Source organism: Stomoxys calcitrans, chromosome 3 (genome assembly GCF_963082655.1).
Source record: "Stomoxys calcitrans chromosome 3, idStoCalc2.1, whole genome shotgun sequence".
NCBI classification, from domain to species: domain Eukaryota; kingdom Metazoa; phylum Arthropoda; class Insecta; order Diptera; family Muscidae; genus Stomoxys; species Stomoxys calcitrans.
Genome location: NC_081554.1, coordinates 42,601,689 through 42,623,922, shown reverse-complemented (window position 1 = coordinate 42,623,922; position 22,234 = coordinate 42,601,689). Strand labels below are relative to the sequence as shown.

At 39.8% G+C, this 22,234-nt stretch overlaps 1 protein-coding gene across 3 annotated transcripts in view; it reads left to right on the top strand.

Moving 5' to 3' along the window:
• Window positions 1-22,234, top strand: part of LOC106093533 (protein turtle) — a 479,313-nt gene that overhangs the window by 130,424 nt on the left and 326,655 nt on the right. For all 3 annotated transcript variants that reach the window (XM_059365881.1, XM_059365880.1, XM_059365882.1), the window contains exon 3: window positions 18,156-19,071. In XM_059365881.1, the coding sequence (XP_059221864.1) occupies window positions 18,213-19,071 (859 nt within the window). In that variant the 5' untranslated portion in view covers window positions 18,156-18,212. The remainder of the gene's footprint in view (window positions 1-18,155; window positions 19,072-22,234) is intronic.

The window sequence follows — 22,234 nt, the reverse complement described above, 5'->3', positions numbered from 1 at the left end:
CCCTAAAAGGGATCTAGTTGGGCACGCCTCCCTTTCCGGGAACACCTGTATACACCGATAGGTTTAAATTGGCTATGGACATGGCAGCAGAAGTATTCAATGAATTCCTGATAATCTCATAGACTTCTGGATTGTTCCAGCGTCTTTCAGCCAGAGGAATTCGCCATCCTGATTCGCACTGGAGACGATTTTGATGCGGGAATGGCGGCCCCATCGGACTGTCACGATAAACGTAGACAGTCAGGCGGCGCTAAAGGCTCTGGCGTCGGGTCGCGTGATGTCAAAAATGGTTTAAGATGCAGAAAGCTTCGTCGAACCATGGGAAAGGCTGTCAGGCTGTGATGGGTCCTAGGCCATCCAGGTGTAGCGGGGCACGAAACGATTGAGGAGCTGGCTAGAAATGGAACTCTGATTGCCGCATGGATCTTGCTATGGAATCAGTGAGATTTTCATTTTAATCGGGGTATGTAGCACTCCGCCCTTCCCAGGAACCTCTGTGTACGGATGAGTCTGGTTTAGATATGAGCACACGAGCAATAACCTGTATTCCTTTGGTAACTGGGAATCTTATAGACTTTTGAATGGATGCAGCGTCTTTCAGGCAGAGGTTTTCGCGATCCTAAAGGCATTGTAAACGATGTTGATGCGGGCCCCATGACCCTATCAGACTGTCACGATGTACGTAAATGGTCAGGCGTCGCTGAAGGCTCTGGCGTTAGGTCTTGTGAGGTCAAAACTAGCTTAAAGATGCAAAGAGCTTCTTCGAACCATGGAAAAGGCTGTCAGGAATTGCTGGGTCCCAGGCCATCAAGGTGTGTTGGGGAAGAAGGGGTTGACGAGCTGCCGAGAAATGGAACTCTGATTGCCACATGGATCTTGCTATGGTATCAGTGATAGCTCCACTGTTCGAGCTTCTTGGTAGTGTGGACGCCTTCTACTACAATTGCGCGAATAAAGCGTGGGCTGGTAAAGTAGATAATAGGTCGTCAAAGGCCCTCTGGCTGTGTTTTGTGAGAAACAGTTCATCACTTATCGTGGGACTGAGAAAGCATGACTTAGGACTGGTCAGGCGGCGCTGAAGGCTCTGGCGTTAGGTCTTGTGAGGTCAAAATTGGTTTAAAGATGCAAAGAGCTTCTTCGAACCATGGAAAAGGCTGTCAGGCATTGCTGGGTCCCAGGCCATCAGGGTGTGTTGGGGAAGAAGGGGTTGACGAGCTGCCCAGAAATGGAACTCTGATTGCCACATGGATCTTGCTATGGTATCAGTGATAGCTCCACTGTCCGAGCTTCTTGGTAGTGTGGACGCCTTCTACTACAATTGCGCGAATAAAGCGTGGGCTGGTAAAGTAGATAATATGTCGTCAAAGACCCTCTGGCTGTGTTTTGTGAGAAACAGTTCATCACTTATCGTGGGACTGAGAAAGCATGACTGAGGACAGTCCTGACTGGTCATTCCAACATCAAATCTTTGATGGGCCCAGTAAGAGAGACTTCTGTTGGGGGCGATCGAGAATCTGTTGTGTCACTGCCCCTGAAATTGCGAGGAGAAGACCCAAAAATGGATGAAAATCTCTTTTCAAGCCTGGATTCCCTACAGGGTCTTAGCCGACTAGTCTTTAAGACAAGTAGACGGACGGACTTTGCTAAATCGTCTTTGAATTTTAAGCTCACAAATGAATATCTGTTTCTCTGACTATATTAAATAGCGTATTTTTTAATCTTTTCAATTTTATTTAATATAAAGTCGTATCACAATCTATTTGGTCAAACTTAACCTAAATGATTCATACATTTGTTTATCTGTCTTTCCATCTTTTGTCTGCCTAAGCTACAGGACACACACACACACACATATGTGTTGGATTTGTGTGTTTACATGACATGTGGCACTGATCAGCCTGATGATATGTCAACCTTTTGTTTTGATGCTCTATTTCCCAAACGAATCAAACTACTGTATTTCCCAGCACTTGTGGAAGGTGTGGTCGAAGGATTTTGCACACGGTCCAATACTCATGTTTGTTTTACATTCGCCCCCCCTATATGTGTGTAAATTCGTATGTAAGTGAACATGGTCACACACAAATCAATGCAGCATCCGTTTCCGGCTAAATCTCGTACACATTTGTAGCTGGTCGAACTTTTTCCCCACATGCAAATGAAGTTCGATTGTACGAATATTTTCTATTGGTCACTATAACAACAAACCTCGAAACCACCTCATCAGAAAATATCAAAGTCAGCTGCCCTCAGTTTAAATTTTAGCATCTTCCGGTGGCATGATAAACAAAATGTCAAGGATGAATGCAATAAAGGCAAAGCTTTTAAATCGAGACTTCCACATGAGAAGTGTCTTTGGGGTGATATTGTTGATACGGGTATACTTGCCAACTTCTTTTTACCTTACAATACTGTCAATGGTTGAGATAAAGTACAAGTTGCAACCACTTATGGTCAGTTTTGGGAATACAAACTCAAAGTAATTTCAATGAACTTGCATGTCAAAAAAGTTCTTAGAATTATTTTTTTGTTTTTGAGAGGGACGTTGTGGCTGAAATTTGTTGATTTGTTGTATTATCATGAACATATAGGAGTTTAATAAAATTAGCGAGATTTCAAGTTTATGAAGAGCCGTTTCAGGATGGCAAAAAAAAATTAACAAATGTTTGGATTTTATTTACTCTACATATTTGTAGATCATTCCCAAATACAGGGATTTTGAAGTAGAAGTAAGAAAGGTATTTGGTCTTAATTATTCCCTGCACCACCACTGTGGTTCAGGCTATTATGACTTTGTGCATTTGTTTGCAACGCTAAGAAGGAGAGGAGCTAGACCCATCTATAAGTATACCGATCGGCTTAGAATCATTTCCTGATTCGATTTAACTATGTCCGTCTATCTGTATGTCCATGCATTCTTTTTGTCCGACTGTCACAACAACAGCAACTGTTTTAAGTATGGTTTGAATCGGTTCATATCTAAATATAGCTCCCATATAAACTGATTTCGGGTCTTGACTTCTTAACCGCTAAAGGGCGTATTTGTTTTCCGATTTGGCTGAAATTTTGCACGTAGTGTTTTGTTGTAACTTCTAACTACTGGGCCAAGTATGGTTCTTACAGCTTTACAACCTGATAAAGCTCCAATATGAACCGATCTCCCGATTATACTTCTTGTGCCTCTAAAGGGAGTAATTCTTATCCGATTTGGCTGAAACTACTTTTCGTATGACCTTTAACATACGTGTCAAATATGTCCTGAATCGGTCGATATCCTTATATATACTTATATATCCCATATACATAGATCTCCCAATTTAATTTCTTGAGCCACTATAAGGCGCAATTCTTATCCGATTTTGCTGAGATTTTTCACAATGAGTTTTACTTTGGTCTCCAAGAGCCATAGCAACTATAACCCCTACCGGTTCATGAATTGATATAGCCTAAATCCCATAGCAATTCTTATCCGTTATCCTTTGATTGTCTATAAAGAGATATCGTCCAAAGAACTTGACAGATGCGATCCATGATGGAGGGGATATGAGATTCGGCCCGGCCGAACTAAGCACGCTTTTACTTGTTAAATTTGTGATTGTTTGGCGTTTATTTTTTATACCTAGTGCAAATTTTTTGCAAATTGGTTAATCTGGGCTAGGTTAGGTTAGGATATCAATCCGCCCCATGTCAAATACCTAAGCCAATAATCGGCTTGTTGTGGGCTCTTAATACCTAAAAGAAAACTCAAAAAGGAAATATAAATCGGGAATTCGGTGCTGCTTACAAAAAACCAAATTGTTTTCCATACCACGCCCCCTAGTTGATTTATGTCCCGTATTGTGTCCCCACCTAAGAGTCCCACATGCTATCACTTGCCGCATTGATTTTGCATAAGTGAGTTCGTAATCCTCTTTTTTACTTCCTTTCAGTAATAGCCTCGTCTTCTTAAGGGTATATATACTATAGGTAAGGAATTAAAGCGATGAGAGAATAGAAAGTGGATATGAACAGGTCATACCAACGCGGTACAATCAAGGCGTCTGTAGAAATCTGGATGGAATGGAAAAGGGTTCGAATCGGACTCCTAATGCCACACTTGGGTGCATCGAGTGCGAGGGACCTTTGACAGAGCCATGTTTTTGAATTGACGGAACTCAGGTCTTCAGGAAGTTCAGGCTACACGGGTGGATCCGTCTATTTACCCGGATGGGATACCTAGGTAGGATTTTTTAATTCCTGGGAATCCATTAAAAATCGAAATTTCACTTGGAAAACTTAAAATGGCTGTATCTCCGAAACTATGCGTCCTAGAGGGAAATGGGCCTTAATTCGTGACTATCAAAAAATTCGGAACATCATCGAAAATCTATTAAAAATCGAAATTTCACTAGGAAAACTTAAAATCGCTGTATCTCCTGACCTATGCGTCCTAGAGGGAAATGTGCCTTAATTCGTGACTCCATCGAAAAATTTCAAATTTCATCGAAAATCTAATTTTTGGAATGAAAACTTAAAATGGCTGTATCTCCTAAGTTATTCGTTCTCGAGAAGGACGTAAGCATGTCCGCCTATGAAGCTGAACGCCTGGGTTTGAATCCTGGCGAGAATATCAGAAAAAATTTTCGGCGGTGGTTATCCCATTTTAAAGCTAGGGACATTTAGGAGGTTCTAGGCATGTAAAAACTTCTCCACAAACAGGTGTCGAATACGCCGTTTGGATTCCGCTATAAAAAGGAGTCCCCTTGTCATTAAGCTTAAAACTTGAATCGGGCAGCACTCATTGATATGTGAGAAGTTTACCCCTATGTCTTAATGGAATGTTTATGGGCAAATTTGCATTTGCAAAGGAGCCACTTATATATCTAGACGTGTGCAGTGGCTTTTAGCCTTAGGTTTTTGGGATCTTTGGACGAGATCCAGAGTCAGAAGCGTCGGTCCTCTCAGACTGTCACAATTTAATGAACAGTTAGGCGGCACTAAAGGCTCTGGCTACGGGTCATGCGAACTTGAGGCTTGTCAGGAGATGCAAGAGACGTGTCCGGCGTTTGGGGTCTGCTGTTATATTGTGCTGGGTTCCGGCTCATCAAGGAGTGGCAAGGGGCGGATCGGGGCCCGGTTTGGATCATGGACTCTGTGTAAGGGCCGACGATGGTGAACCGCGCTCTGTGCTGGCTGTTTGCGATGGTGAGTGCCCATTAAGGCGAATGCACAAACTTGGCGTGGGCTGGCGCTGGGGTTGTTACTTAGGCCTGTGGCCGAGGTTCTACGGAACGAGGACGTCAATTGTACTTGAGATGGGAAGACGCGATTTTAGATTGTTGGGAGTCCTGACCGGCCACTGCAATATCGGATCGATAATGGTATACCGCAGTTTTTTACAAAAATCCCTTTTACTAATGAAAGTTCCTTTATATTCCCATTCCTGTGTGTTGCATTTATTTTCCAATTATTGATATTTTGCATTCATGACATAGCATTTTTTTCAAAACAACAATAAAAAAAACATTTTTGTATAAATGCATGATTTAAATTTTTATTGAAGCAAATGCTGGCTGGCAGAAATCCGTGCTTTAGTTTAATCCCTCACTGTATGTATATTTGTATTTTCGTTCTTTTTATTGCAATAATAATTTCCATTTGGTTTTTTTTTTCTTTGGTGAACATTGTTTATTCAGTTTTCTTGCTCTGTTTTCAGAACAAACGTCAAAACAATACAAAATAACAATTCCCTACAAAGGAGATAAAATTCTTTTGATTGTGTTTATTTTTGTATATATGAAATAATTAAATCTCGTACATACCTGATTTCATTATGCTAACGTCCTGTGCAGATTGTGTCAACCACAATACATGAGAAGTCTTGTATCAGGTATATGTAGAAGAACTTAATAGAGCGTAAGAACTTTGTTTGAAACAATAGAGAGAATAAAGTTGTTGTGACAGAAAAAGACAATTTAAATCAACTGGGGAAATGCAAAAGACAAGGAAGGTATGATTCTTAAGTAGAGGAAAATATGAAGTCAAGCGAGAAATCCCTTTGTTTTTTCTTTTTTGTGTATAATGGGGTAAGAATTACTTCATGAGGTACTCAAGAAGTCAAATCGAGAGATTGGTTTCTAAAAGTGTCCTATATATGTGTTACGCCAAGATAAAGGTAATCTTCAAACTTAATCTGTGTTTAGATAAAATATTGGTGAATACCAAGGTTCCGCTTGATAGCTTTATTAAAATAGGTGTATAATGCTACAACATATGAATCAAATATTTACATCAACTGGATGGAGGTATACGAATTTCGTCTTAGACCATATTTAGTATATATTCTGGATCGTCACAGCATTATATTTTAAGTCACTCTAGATATCGAAAGATTAGGCTAGGCACTTGCAATATTGCACTTATACTTCTTACTAGCTGACACGGGCCCGCTCCGGTGCGCCTTCTTTTACTATTTTACTATATGGAACAAAAGTTTCCTTGGAATATTTACGAAACGTGGTCCCATTTGGATATTATATTCGTATTCTACTCCCAAATACCTTTCATTTGAGTCTCATATTGCCATGGTCGGTAAATATGTCCGATTTAGGGGTGTTTTGGGGATTGGAGTGGTTCCCCTAACACTTGGTCCGTCAATTGGTTATCAGATATTTTTTCTTATCCTAAATACCTTTCATTTGAGTCCCATGTTGTCGTGATTGGTCTAAATATATGTTTGGTAGGTTTTAGGGCGGGGCCGCCCTCTAGATACCCCATCCGAAATTTGGATACCAAATTTATATTTTTAGGGTATTATATGAGAGCACACAAAATTTCGCTGCAAATTGGCCGGTCTTGTTTTGATATAGCTCCCAATTTGACTTCTTGAGCTTCTCGGGGGCTTAATTCTTATCCGATTTGGCTGCACGTAACGATTTGTTATGACTTTCACTATCTGTGCCAAGTATGCTTTAAATCGGACTAAAACCTGATATAGCTGCCATTTAAAACGACCTTCAGCTTGTTATGGTACCGAAATCTACACTGACCTCCTGCTTACTTCCTTTCAGCAATAACCTCGCCTTCTCACAATCTGGATTCCCCATAGGATTTTCGTCATCCTACCGACTATTTCGCTTTTCCACAGTCTAAAATGCGTGTTCGTAGCCCACGCCATTAACTCGGACTGTGTCTACCCGAGAGATTAACCAAACTTAGCACTACTCTGGCCTTCACTGCCAAATCGTCTACCCCCTTACCCCGCTATGGCCTGGCAACCAAACGACGCGGATCGTGCCATACTCAGCTCCGCATCTCCTTACAGTCCAAGACTTTTCGTGACCATATCGTCCTGTTTGTTATTGCCCTGATGGCCAGTTCACTGTCCGTAAATATGTTCACATTCTCGCGTTACCACCGCACCACCGTACGCACTCCGTGATCGCCCGGTTCTCCGCTTGCAGCACCGTATTATGGTCAGGCAGTCTAAAACAGATCTCAGTCCCTTAGTTCTTTATGTAGACCCCCAGGCCCACCATGTCGTTCAGCTTTTATCCATCTGTTCAAATCGTCTTCATTGTCGTATCTCGATTTCATATAAGGCCACATGATATCTGAGCCGAGTATGTTTAACATGAGAGCATATTTGGATATAGCTGTCATATAGACCGATCTGCCGACTTAGGGTTTGAAGCGCCTTTGTTATTATCTAATTTTGATGAAATTTTAAACAGTGAGTTGGATTGGGCCACCCTTTATTCGAACCAAGTATGATCGACATATGACCGGTTTTAGATATAGCTGCCATATAGACCAATCTGCCGAGGATCTTTTGCATATAAAAGGCGCATTTTTACCCCATTTAATTGAAACTTGGAATAGTAAAATGTTGTGGGGCATCCAGTATTCTAATGGATTATGGTCGAGATCGGAACATTTTAAATATGACTGTTATAGAGATAGATCTGCTGGTTCAGGGTCTTAACCCAATAAAAGTCACATTTATAACCCGACTTTGTTGAAAATTTGGAAACGTGAGTTGGTCTGTGCCATCCGATATCCGTAACGAGTACAGTCAATAGCAGACTTTATTAAGATATAGCTGCCACATAGACCGATCTGCTGATTTGAGGTCTTTTGCACATAAAAAGCTAATTTAGTTCCCGATTAGGACTGACATTTGGAAAAGTGAGTTGCGTTACAACAACCAATATCCGTACCGATTATGGTCTACATTATGCCTTATTTGGATATGGCTGCCGTCCATTCTGATCTGCCTATTTAGAGTCTTATGCACGTAAAAGCCTATTTTATTAACGTTTTTCTTTACAATTTTAATCTAAACCCTGTAAAAGACTTCTTGGTACCTGAACCACATGTGCCCCGATCGACCCATTACGCATATAGTGCCCAGAAAAATGTTTGTCCAAATTTTAAAGATTCAAGCCAAAGATTAGCAAACTTAATTCAAAGATGATACATTTTCAAATTTTTTAAGGAAACATTTTCCTTCATATTACGAATTTTTTACTTAAAAAAGGAAGGTGAATAAATCCTTAACTTTGCGTCTTGTTATTGAAAACAAGTATCTAAATCTAAAATGAGGGCCAAACCATCGTTTATAGTTGGGAAATTTACCTTGGACCAAGACAACAGTGAACCGTAGTTGAAGACTCAAAATAGGCTCACAAATAGAAGCGTCTTTAAATGTTTAGTTTTGTAGGCTAAGATGCTAAATTAATAAAAAAAAAATGTTTTCAAACAAATAATAATTGAACAGTCATCTATGAAGTGGAATGAGAATCAATCAGCAATCAAAATTTAAAACGGATGGACATGTCCGTTAGTAAATAGGAAATAAAAAAAGAAATCATTCTTAGCTATTATCTTGTTGGCCACACTGATTTGATCAGCTCACGTATGTTCGTATTTTATGTCAAACATCTTTAGTTTGGTCTATAATTTAACCATGAATCTTCTTACATACTAACAACGCTTGAAAATTATTGAAAGCGTGAAGGTCAGCATTGCAAGAGCTACCAATGCATGCAGAAAAAGTCACAGTTTAGTGTGGTCTATGGGTTGGTGGCATCATTGGACCGTACTTCTTCAAAGATGATGCGAATCGTTATGTCACAGTAAATGGTGAGCGCTACCGTGATATGATATCTAACTTTTTTTTTTGCCCAAAATGCAAGAACTTGGCTTGCATGACATGTGGTTTCAAAAAAAGACAAGTACCACATGCCACACAGCACGTGTAACAATGGATTTATTTTATTTCACGTTCGGGACCGATCAGTTGACCTATTAGATTATTTTTTGGGTCTATGTTAAAGCTCATGTCCATTCGGAAAATCCCGCTTTAATTGACGCATTGAAAGGTAACATTGAAGTATTTATTCGTGAGATACCGGCCGAAATGTTGGAAAGAGTAAAATACGACAAGTTAACATATGTGTAAGCCTTGTTAGAAATCACCTACTCATAGCTCCATGATTTGTGTTCTAATGGAAGTGAGTATAAGGCAAAATTTCAAAGAATAGTAAAAAATTAGCTGGTATTGGAATATTTTCTTAGAAACTTTCACTCTTGAATATCTCTTATTTGAGCCCTCCTCATGGCATGTCGGTTAATATATCCGGTTCGAAAGTGATAGTGATATCAAATCCTTGCTCTACCTCAAAAGACCTTTCATTTGAGCCCCATATTGCCATAGTTGGTAAATATGCCCGATTTGGCATTGTATTAGGGATGGGGCAGCTCCCGAAATCCTTGGCCTTACTGGATATCAGATTCGTTTTATACTCTCAAATATCTTTTATTTGAGTCACATATTGTCATGTTGATCTATATAAGCCTTTGGCAGGCCTTGGGGGCTGGGGCGGCCCCCAAAGCATCCCACTCCAAATTTGAATATCAATTAGATGTTTTTGTTTTGAGGTAACTGCGAGTATAGTTGGGAAAACAAAATGTAGTTTGAACTATCCCAGCAATCTCCAAGTACTAGCTTTTTTTTGAAAATTATGATAAGGGGGATGGTTCAGATATCAAAAAATGAGGTACCCTATTTCTTACCACAGGACCATTCTGCATCATCTGTGAACATTTCAGATTCACCATTCAGCCGAACATTGAGGTTTATATACCCAACAACAAAGCTTGAAACCCTTCAGTGGTAGGGAGTCATAAGTAGATCCATTAAATATAAAAAATTCCTTAACATTGAGATTCCATTGCAGGATATTGTCCGGCTTTAGACCATTGTTTAATGCTTTCTATTCTAAGAGGAGTATAACAAAAAACATTTAAAAATCAGCAAAAAGTGTGTTGCCTTAATATTTAGTAAATATTCCTTAATATTAATTAAAAAATCCTTAACTAAAAGTACGAATCAACTACATCTTTTTATTCACAATTTGTATTGTTGAATATATATACAATAAAAAATTCGTCATCCAATATGAGTTTTTGAATACTCAACTTACCTCATTCTTGCCACATTTCATTCTACTGAAAACATTTTTTTTTACCCAAAATTCTTTTGAGTGTAATCTCATGCTGGTGCTTTTGGGGGTGAAAATCAATACAACTTGCAATTCAATTTGAAAGCTCATAAAAACAATACATAACAATTTGTGTAGTGGTTCTATTTCCACAATCATCTTAACATCCTGCATGTATTGACTCAAAAGATGGGGTAAGACACACAAATAAGATAGCAGGAAGTTTACCCTTAAGCGTTACGATCCAATTTAACTCAAGCTGGTGTGACTTGTTATGAAGGGGGGTGGGGGGGGAGTGAAAAGCGTTAATGAATACCACGAAAACTTTAATGCCTCTCCACAGTTCAGGCAAAAACTTTATTAAAAACTATCGAACATAGCTGCAGATATAAGAGACCCAAATAGCTGTAAATTTTCGATAGATTAAGGCCACACGATAGCATGCATGGTGGGAGAGGGCTGAAGGACGAAGAGTTGGAAGAGAGGTTGAAAGAACCATGCTGTGGATAAGTTTTATGTTCATTGGTAAGGGTTGACATTAAAAGTGTTTTATGACGGTAGTAGTATTGGATGTGGCTGTGGCATAGGTAATGTGCCCGAGTGTACGTGAGCGCAAATTTATGTCTGTGTGTGTATGTGTTTGAAATTCTGTTGTAGGTGTTGGCGGTTGTGGTTTTACTAATTTCACATGTGTTTTTCCACTCTTGCTGCTTCTTCATTTATTTTCTTTGGAAGTTTCCTTTCAACATAAATTTTAGTTTTTGTGTGTCATTGCTTGTGTTCGTGTAGTGAGTGTGGTCTTAATCGGTGTTTGCGTGTGTGTGTGAGTGTGTGTGTGCTTGCGAACGGCTGTGTTTTACAAGTTTTCCAAACTGCTTAAAATGTAGATGAAGTGTAGATAATTTTTTTAAAGGATTATTTCAATTAAGCAAAAAGGGTTTTTGATGACTCTGTCGACAAAATTGCGGTAGAAGTTTTTAATTAAGTTCCTCGCAACATCTTAGATATCCTCTCGTCTGCCGCATATTCTCGGTATTATTTGTGTAGCAGCAGATTAAATACGCTTAGGGTTTAATTAAAAAAAAAAAAACAAAAACGAGAAAACACACTTAATGTGTATTGGAAAGTTTATTGAGCAACGGCAACTCAATACCAACAGCAGAAGAAGAACCTTTGGCAAAGAACAAGCTATAGCTCTTTGACAGGTATTTTAATTTTTTCTTCCATGAAAGGGTTTTCTTGCTAAGAAATATAGTTTTTGCGAAAATTTTTAATTAGTTAAGTAAATTTAATTGAAAACTTGCGACGAATAAAATGAACAGTTCCCCTTTATTGTCAGGTTCCAATGGGGTTGGTTTAAAAAAAATTTAGTCGCATGAATACTGCCCGAAATTCCTTTTTCTTGTGGTGGTTCTATTGGCTCAACTGTTCTCACCATAATAAAAGTCGACTTGGGGTTATCTGTACACCATGGTTTGACCCCACATTTTAATTTTAAAGTCGTGTTTTGGGTCAATCTTATTATACCCACCACCGAAGGATGGCGGTATATTCAGTTTGTCATTGCGATTGCAACACATCGAAATATTCATTTCCGACCCTATAAAGTATATGTATATATTCTTGATCGTCGTAACAATCTAAGACGAGCTAGTCATGTCCGTACGTCTGTCTGTTCGTCCGTCCGTCGGTTGAAATCACTCTATAGTCTTAAACAAGATCTTTAACTGACTTTTTCGAATAGAAAACACCAGTCATAGAAAAACAGCAACTCCAAATCAGGCAATTCGAGTAACAATTGCGCCCTCTAGAGGCTCAAAAAGTCAAAGTCAATCGGTTTATATGGCAGCTATATCAGGTTATATACCGATTTAGACCATACTTAGAACAGTTGTTGAAAGTCATACCAAAACGACATATTCAAAATTCCAACCACATTGGATAAGAATTTCGCCCTCTAGAAGCATAAGAAGTCTAATCGGAAGATCGGTTTATATGGCGGCTATATCAGGATATAGACTGATTTATACCAAACTTATCACAGTTGTTGAAAATCAAAATAAAATACGTCATGCAAAATTTCGGCCAAATCGGATAAGAATTGCGCCCTCTAGATGCTCAAACAGTCTATTCGGGAGATTGGTTTATACGGCGGCTATATCAGGTTATGGACTGGTATAGACTATATTTCGGAAAATTGTTGGAAGTCATACCAGAACACTTCATGCTAAATTTCAGCCAAATCAGATGAGAATTTCGCCCTCTAGAGCTCTACAAGTCAAGACCCAAGGCCGGTTTATACGTCAGCTATATCAGGATATGAACCGATTTAGACCTTACCTGGCACAGTTGTCAGATGTGATACCAAAACACCACGTACAACCAACCAAATCGGATAAGAAATGCGCCCTCTAGAAGCTCAAGATGTCAAGACCCAAGATCGGTTTATATGACAGCTACATCAAAACATGGACCGACTTGGCTCATTTACAATCCCAACCGACCTTCACTAATAAGAAGCATTTGTGTAAAATTTCAAGCGGCTAGCTTTACTTCTTCGAAAGTTAGAGCGCTTTAGACAGACGTACACACGGATGGACGGACGGACGGACGGACGGACATGGCTAGATGGACTTAAAATGCCATGACGATCAAGAATGTATATACTTTATGGGGTCCTAGACGCATAAAAGCCAAATTTATTATCCGACTTTGCTGAAATTTGTGACCTTGTTAGATCACTCAATATCCTTCTTCAGGTTGGCCCAGATCGGTCCAGATTTGGATAGCCATATAGACCGATCTTTCTATTTGAGGTCTTGGGCCCATAAAAGGCGCATTTATTGCCCAGTTTCGCTTAAATTTGGGGCAATGAATTGTGAAGATGGCCCAGATCGGTGCAGATTTGGATATAGCTGCCATATAGAACGATCTTTCGATTTAAGGTCCTGCGCCCGTTAAAGGCTAATTTTTTGTCCGATTTTGCTGAAATTTGTGGCAGTGAGTTGTCAAGATGGCCCAGATCGGTCCAGATTTGGATATATCTGCCATATAGAACGATCTTTCGACTTAAGGTCATGCGCCCGTAAAAGACGCATTTTTTGTCTGATTTTGCCAAAATTTGGGACAGTAAGTTGATTTAGACCCTTCGACATTCCTTTTCAATTTGGTTCTCAGATCGGTTCAGATTTGGATATAGCTGTCTTATAGACCGACCTCTCGATTTAAGATTTTTGGCCCATAAAAGGCGCATTTATTGTCCGATGTCATCGAAATTTGGAACAATGAGTTGTGGTAGGCCCTTCGACATTATTCTTTAATTTGGCTCAGATCGGGTTAGATTTGGATATAGCTGCCATACAGACCGAATTCTCGATTTAAGGTCTTGGCCGCATTAATTATCCGATTTTGCTGAAATTTGACACAGCGACTTATCTTAGGCTTTTTGACATCCATGTTTTATATGGTTTAGACCGGTTTAAATTTGGATATAGCTGCCAGAAAGACCAATATTGGACCAAAATTTAACAGTGACTTTTATTTATTAGACCACTAAATGTCCAATATTTGAATATTTTTCACCGGATTATGGCGAAGGGTGGTTTACATATATACCCGAGAGGGTGGCTATCCAAAGTTCGACCCGGCCGAACTTTATGCCTCTTTTCTTGTTTTTATATTCCTTATTATATGCAAAGCATTGAAACACCTGTCAAATCCATGGGAGCGTATACGTGACATAACAACCTTTGAATAACTCATACGTCCCACTGGTCAAATGAGATTAACTTACATAGTATACTAGCTGGCTCTGTATGCTTCTTTACAGCCTGAAGTGGCTTTTTAAATTGAATGCTTCTTTTAATGTTTTGGAGCCTATACCCAGAACCCTGAGTCTGTGTCTAATCGACATTACATTATTTGGTTAACTTACCCCATGCCACTATGGACATACACCTAAGCCAGTAGTTGAATTGTTTTTAGAGCGCACAACAAGCCGATTACTGGCTTAGGTGTATGTCCATAGTGACATGGGACGGATTAATATTTGCACCCTCTTTTCAACCTTACCTAACGTACCTGTTGTTCAAATGCATAGTATCCCATACAATAGTTTTAAAGTCCCGCAGCTCCTTCCTGAATCAACCTTATTCCAAATTAGAATCCTTGATTCATATCAAATACCCTTAAGTTGAGTTCCATACTGTCCCGATCGGCCTGCATGCCAGTTAGAGGGGTTCTTAGGGTTTTTATGATGGACTCCAGATACTTGTGCCCAAATTCAAATATCAGATTCGTACATTAATCCCAAAGTCCTTTCATTTAAGTCCTGCATTACCCCTACAGGTTAGTTTTGGGGGTTCTTTTTACACCCACCACTATAGGATAAGGGATATATCCATTTAATCATCCCGTTTGTAACGCGTCGATCTATCCATTTCCGTCTCTACAAACTACATATATTTCGAATCGTTGTAAAGTTCTAAAACGATTTAACGATGACCGTGTGTTGGTCAGTTGAAATCGCTCTACAGTCTTTTGAGATGTTGAGTTGAAATTTTGCACAGCTCTTATTTCTTCTATACGCAGGATAAGTTCTTGAATGGGCCACATCGGACAAAATTTGGATATGGCTGCCAAGACAGATCTGGCGATTAAGGGTCTTAAGCCTATAACAGGTGCATTTATTACCCGTTTTCGCTGAAATTTGGCATAGTGAGTTTTATCAAGACTCCGAACATCTGTCCCGAATATGATCCATACCGGGCTTATTTAGATATAGCTACCATAGAGACCAATCTTCAGCTTTGGGGCCTAAAGACCATAAAAGTCACATTTATTCTCTGATTTTGCTGGAATTTGGAACAGTGAGCAGACTCCCTACAACTCAAATATGGTGCATATTTAGATACAGTTGTCATATAGATCGATCATCCGAATAAGTGCTTAATCACAAGAACGTAGCACTTTTTACCCGATTTCGTTGAAATTTCGAACTGTTACTTCCATAGAACTTCTTGGCAACAGAAGTAAATATGATTAAGATACGACTATATTTGAATATTTATATAGATACAGCAGTGTTACAATAAATTTTGTTATTAAATGTATCCATGGTGGTGAGTATTGAAAGGTCGGTACGGCCGAATTTAATGCATTTTTACTTGTTTCTAAGTCGGATGGCCTCCCAGACATTTGTTGTCCAAAATTAATATCAATTTTGTACTCCACTTCCAATGATCATTTATTAGAGCCAAAATTGTCTCAGCCCTCAAACTTGTCCGAATTTGGAGCTAAATTTTTACTTTACACCTGATATATTGGATTGCCCAAAAAGTAATTGCGGATTTTTTAAAAGAAAGTAAATGCATTTTTAATAAAACTTAGAATGAACTTTAATCAAATATACTTTTTTACACTTTTTTCCTAAAGCAAGCTGAAAGTAACAGCTGATAACTGACAGAAGAAAGAATGCAATTACAGAGTCACAAGCTGTGAAAAAATTTGTCAACGCCGACTATATGAAAAATCCGCAATTACTTTTTGGGCAACCGAAGACATAATATACGTACTTTACTTGCAAAGATCCCATATTGTTCCGAATGACCAACATGTAGTAGGTATTGTCAGTTTCGAAGGTTTTCTACTGCGTCGAGTGGCTCCTCAGACATTTAGTATCTACGACTAATATCACATTCGAACTCCACTTCCAATGACCTTTTAATTCAGCCCCCTACTGCCCCGATCGGCCAACATGTTATTTTGTTCCTTATATATAAGTCCTGCATTATCCTGGTCATTCTGCATGAGCTATAGGGTAATATTTCGAGGACCCCAAACACTTGGTTCCTTTCCTACAACTCTACTTTCAATAGTCTTTCATTTAAGACGCATATTGCCACGGTCGACTTACAGGGTTCTTTTTTCTACGTCGCATGGCTTTCTAAACGATTTTGTCCAAAATCAGTAAAAAACTCATACTCCACTTCAAATGAACCTTTTTTAGAGTCAAAATTGTCTCGATCGGCCCTATGTTCTTTTGGGGCTTATTTGGCAGCTCCAAAACTTGTTCGAATTTGAGGCAAAATATTTACTTAAGACCAGAAGGCAGATACTTGGTAATATTCATTCCTAATATTCATAATTTACTAGCAAAGATACCATAATGCTCCGCTTAAGCAAGTTTTGTCCTACAGAGCAAGGATTGCTGCCGATATGCAAGATGTATGTCCCGATTGTAACCAGGGACCGCACAATACACGTCACCTGTTTAACTGCCCAGCCTGACCCACTCGCCTCAGACACAGATCCCAGTGGAAGCACCCCATCTTAGTTGCAGAGTTCCTGGTTCTTGACACTCAACAAAATCAAGCAGACAATAGATAGAACACAACAAACTACTACAACAACAACTACAATATTGTCAGTTTGGAAGGTTTTCTATTGAGTGGGATGGCTTTCCAGGCCATACTATATCAGATTCGTACTTCACTTCAAATGACCTTTTAATTGAGCCCTCTATTATCTCGATCGGTTAACATATTCGTTTGGGGATTACTTACTGGCCCCTCACACTTGCCCGAAGTTGAAAGCCAAATTTTAACTCTGCTCCCGAATACCTTACATTTGAGCCTTATACTTCCCATTTCCTTTTGGGAGGTTTTTAGGAGAGGGGGCTTATTGGATGGGGGAGGGGTAGGATTTTGGTTTTAAGTCCCTGATATTTGGTGTCAAATTTTAATATCAATTTTGTATTCTTATCCCAAATACGTTTCACTTGAGTCCCATATCGTTTCTTTCAGGCTAGTTTTTCCCTTGGGGGGCTTGTGGCAGGAGGATGGCCCTCTTGAGTCATGGCGGAAAGTTTTGATAGCAGATTCGTATTCTACTCCCAAATACCTTTCATTTGATCATGTGAATATGGGAATATTGTCGCAATTGGTCTCCTCTGTTTGAGATGGGATTTATAGTTGTTTTGGGGTTGGGGCGCCAGCCCTTGGTCTTGGTGGCAAATTTAAATATTCGCCACCGTAGCGAGACCACCAGAAAAAATTTTCAGCGGTGGTTTTCCCCTTCTAATGCTGGCAACATTTGTGAGGTACTATGCCATGTAAAACTTTTCTCCAAAGAGATGTCGCAGTGCGGCACGCCGTTCGGACTCGGATTTAAAAAGGAGGCCCTTTATCACTGAGCTTAAACTTGAATCGGACTGCACTCATTGATATGTGAGAAGTTTGCCCCTGTTCCCTAGTGGAATGTTCATGGCCATAATTTGCATCTGCATTCTACTCCTAACTACCTTTCATTTGAGACATATATTGCCGCAATCGACATGGGCTTTTGGGAGGGATGGTCCCCCTGTGACCTGAAGCCATTTTATGATACTTGTTTCGTATTCTACTTCAAAGTGCCTTTCGTTTGAGTACCATATTGTCACTATCGGTCAACTTTTAATTTTGAGTGGTACTTTTAGGGTAAGGGGGAGGGTCCCCCTCTGTTCCGATATCAAAAATTTATATAGCCTATTATTCCTTCCAGACCATCCTACACAATTCGTGAAAATTTCCAGAAGATCAAATTAGCCGTTTAAAAACACTTAGTTTTTCCTGATAGATGTGTGTTTGTGTTCTTTCTTTACATTACTAACATCTACTCTCTCTTGAATTTCAGATGACGCCGCTGCAATGAGGACGATCCACTAGCGGCATTGACTATGGGACCAGAGGCATGGGTATGTGTGCGGACCCTGGGGCTTACCGGTGGTGTCAGGCATTAAGCCGAACGCGATCAACGTTCGCCACAAATACAAATACAGCAAACACTAGTAGCAACAGACACAACCAAAAATCCATATTAGAAACCAATTTTGCCAATAGTAATACTAACATTTGCAATAACATATGCCACTCGACAGCAATCGATAAGAAGAAACAGCAAGAACTGCAGCATAACGATTATCAGATACGATTTAAACCTACAAAAACCAAAACTTTTGCAGCTGCCGTGGCCGCTTTGAAAGCGACATCACTGGAAAAGCCAATCAATAATTCCACAAATTGTTCTCTAACCACAACGATACTGGAGGCGTTAAAGTATTGTCGTCCACCGGCTACAGCGACAACGTCTCAACTACGATATCCTCGAAGAATACAGCCCGCAACGACGACGAAGACGACGAGGCCAAACGCAACAGTAACAGCGACAACACAAACACGAATACGATCATTAGCAACATCACTATCACCACCACCACCACCGCCACCGTCACCAATATCATCGTCATTGCTGGCCACAACAACGACGACGAGGGCGGAGGCGTCATTGGCGCCAACGTCAATAACTACAGCAAAGACGACGTCATCGTATGGAAATTCAACGAATTCATGCAAACTTTCATCAACCTCATCAATCTCGTCAATATCAGCATCAGCACCAGCATCATTATCAGCCTCATCAGTGTTGCGTTATCAGCTGCTGAAAGCTGAAAAACTTTGTCATTGCCTGAAATCATCGTTTCAGCTAACGATAGTGTTTTTCATAATTCTGCTATTGACCAAATCAGCTTATGCCAATAACAATATACCGGGTAAGTGAAACAAATTAAACGCAAATTTTTTAAAAACAAAATTTTTAAAAATTTTATAGATTTTTTAATTGAGTTGGTGTTTTAAACAATAATATAAATTATATATATTCTTGGGATAGAGCATTTTGTTGGTATTTTTTTTCCTCCACCAATCAATGGGACTATTCTTATTTCGCCACTCCAATTGTATCTCATCGAATTATTGACCTGAGATCCAACAAAGTGTTTATATTCTTAATCGTCTTGACGTTCTAAGTCGATTCAGTCATGTCCGTACGTTCTCCCTCGTCTGTAGAAAGCACGCTTCCTTCAGAACAAGTAAAGCCAGTCGCTTAAAATTTTGCCCAAATTCTTATTTGCTGGTGTGAATCACTTTTGGATTGGACTCTTGTGAGGTATTTGAAGTCTAATGGCCTTCTTAGCGACCAACAGTATGGGTTCCGCAGAAATTGCTCTACTGGCGACCTCATGGCACTTCTGTCGAAACGTTGGAGGCGCTCAATCCACCAGTTTGGTGAGAGTAAGGTTGTGGTTTTGAATATCTCCAAGGCATTTTATAGGGTCTGGCAAGGTGCACTACTATCAAAGCTTGTCGCATTTGGTGTCGAAACCATTACTTCGTTCGATTTATTTCGAGCTTTCTCAGAGATCGCACTATTCCGAGTCGTTATAGATGGATTCTCATCCAATGAGCATAAATTGACCGCAGGTGTACCCCAGGGCTCTGTTCTCTCTCCTTATCTTTTTCTTATTTTCATCAATGATCTGTTGGATCAGACATCGAAACCGATCTACTCATGTGCGAATGACAGTAATCTCTGTCATTTGTACTCATTCGACCATTGAACAAGTCCGAGATTGGGGACAATAGGCGGATTATGGACGATGCACTCTGCCAGAGATTGAGGACAATAGGCGGATTATGAACGATACACTCTGCCAGGATTTGCTGGCCATTTCTGAGTGGGGTCGAATGAATCGAGTAGATTTTAATGCACGGAAGACTCAGTGCTGCTTGTTGTTACACAAACGATTCGCGGACCCATTACGATCATCTTTGTCTATCAACGGTATAGGTGTTGAGCAAGAGCTTATGATTGCTCAACATGTTCTGGGCATGAAAATACAAAATGATGTCCGATGGGCTAAACATGTATTTAAAGAGTCGAAAGAAGCATTCAAGTGTTTAGGTAAGAATTACTTCACTCCGTCTGATCTTCTTAACATCTACACCACTTTCATAAGGCCGAAAATGAAGTACAACTCAAATGTATGCACTGGAGCTTCAAAATCATCCCTGAAGCTACTGGACCGTGTACAGGGGAGAGCGATGGCATTGATTGGGGACAGTGGGGTATCAAACTCTATTGCCTCCCTTGAACATCGTCGCAATGTGGGATGTTTGGCGCTGTTCTATCGGTACTTTCATGGTGTGTGTTCATCTGATATTCGTCTTCTTATTCCTGATGTAAGGATGTATGTCAGGGATACAAGACATTCCAGGAACTCACACCCGTTTGTAATTGATTGGAAAGCGGACCGCAAAATGCATTATAGAGAGAACTCTTATTTCGTCCGAACCATTGGTATGTGGAATCGACTTCCGGCTAATGTTTTTCCCACCCAAAGATTTAAGACAAATGTCAATAAGCACTACACCCTTTTCCTCCCCTCCAATTCCTAATTTCCATTTGCCAACGCAATGCACTACATTCATAGGGGACATCACCTGGGTGTTAGCTGACAAAAAAAAAAAAAATAAATAAAAAAAAATAGGCGATATAGGTCCATGTTTAGATACCTCTTCGACCTATACAAGGTACATCCACCAAAAATTATTAAATAAAACTTGTCAAATGCGATGCCTCTGGACATTGTGGCTAGACAAATTACTAAAATCACTGCTGGGAGCTTAGGGCAAACAGTGGCTACGAACGCTGTGTTGTCCCTGTAACATTGCTCGATTTGGTAGGCAGTATGGAATAACTCAGCAATTTCATCAAAAGTTTTGTGCCACTATTCCCCGCAGAGCCGATAAGAACTACCACAGTATCCTTGGCAATCGAAGGTACGCAGAGTTTTACTCTGTAGAACTAGCACTAGCCATATCAAGAAGTTTACCCGATGAGGTTGCAAGCATTGCATTATAGTTCGAGATATGGTCCGAAAAGCAAGGGACCATATAAACTCTTCAGGATAATGTGACCCAAACTAAACTTACCGCTTTGCTGATGTTTGCTCGAAAAAATACCCATTATGTCCTTTAATACAGGACACTGTCTAATTGGTAACATAATGAACTAAAGGTTGTGGGCAACAATTTCTACAGAATTAGTAAGGGTATCCAAAAAGTGTGCTTAGATCGGCCGGGCCGAATCTTATATATCCTCTACCGTGGATTGCATTTTCCAATTTCTCTTTATAAGCAAACAAAGGATAATGGCTTAGAATTGCTATGCAAATTGCAAATTTGCCCATAAAAATTCCATTTAGGCACAGGGCCAAATTTCTCACATATCAATGGGTTCTCTCCGTTTTAAGTTTAAGCTCATTGATAAGGGGCCTCCTTTTTATAGCCGAGTCCGAGTGGCTTGCCGTAGTGCGACAACTCTTTGGAGAGAAGTTTTTACATGGGTACCATACCATTTTTTCAAAAAGCATAGTTCCTCACAATTTCGCTAGCATTAGGACAGAAGAAGACAGAAGACACAAGAAGGAGTATAATCTGGAGTTCAGTGTATAGAGAGCTATATGCAATTTTTAACTGATTCAGATTATACTGGGCACATCTGTTGAATGTCATAAACATCTTTACAATACATAATTTCAGCCAAATCGAATAAGAATTTCGCTCTCTAGAGGCTCATGAAGCAAAGATCCGAGATCGGTTTATATGACAGCTATATCGAAATGTGAGCCGATATGGCCCATTTAGAATTTCAACTGACCTACACTTATAGAAAGTGCTTGTGCAAAATTTCAAGAGCTTTGATTTACTCCCTTGAAAGTCGGTCCACATGCCGACGGACATGGCTAGATTGACTTAAAATGTTGTGACGATCAAGAATAAATATACTTTATCGGGTCTAAGGCCAAAATTTCGATGTGTTGCAAACCGGATAACGGTGTTAGTATACCCCCATCCTATAGTGGAGGGTGTACA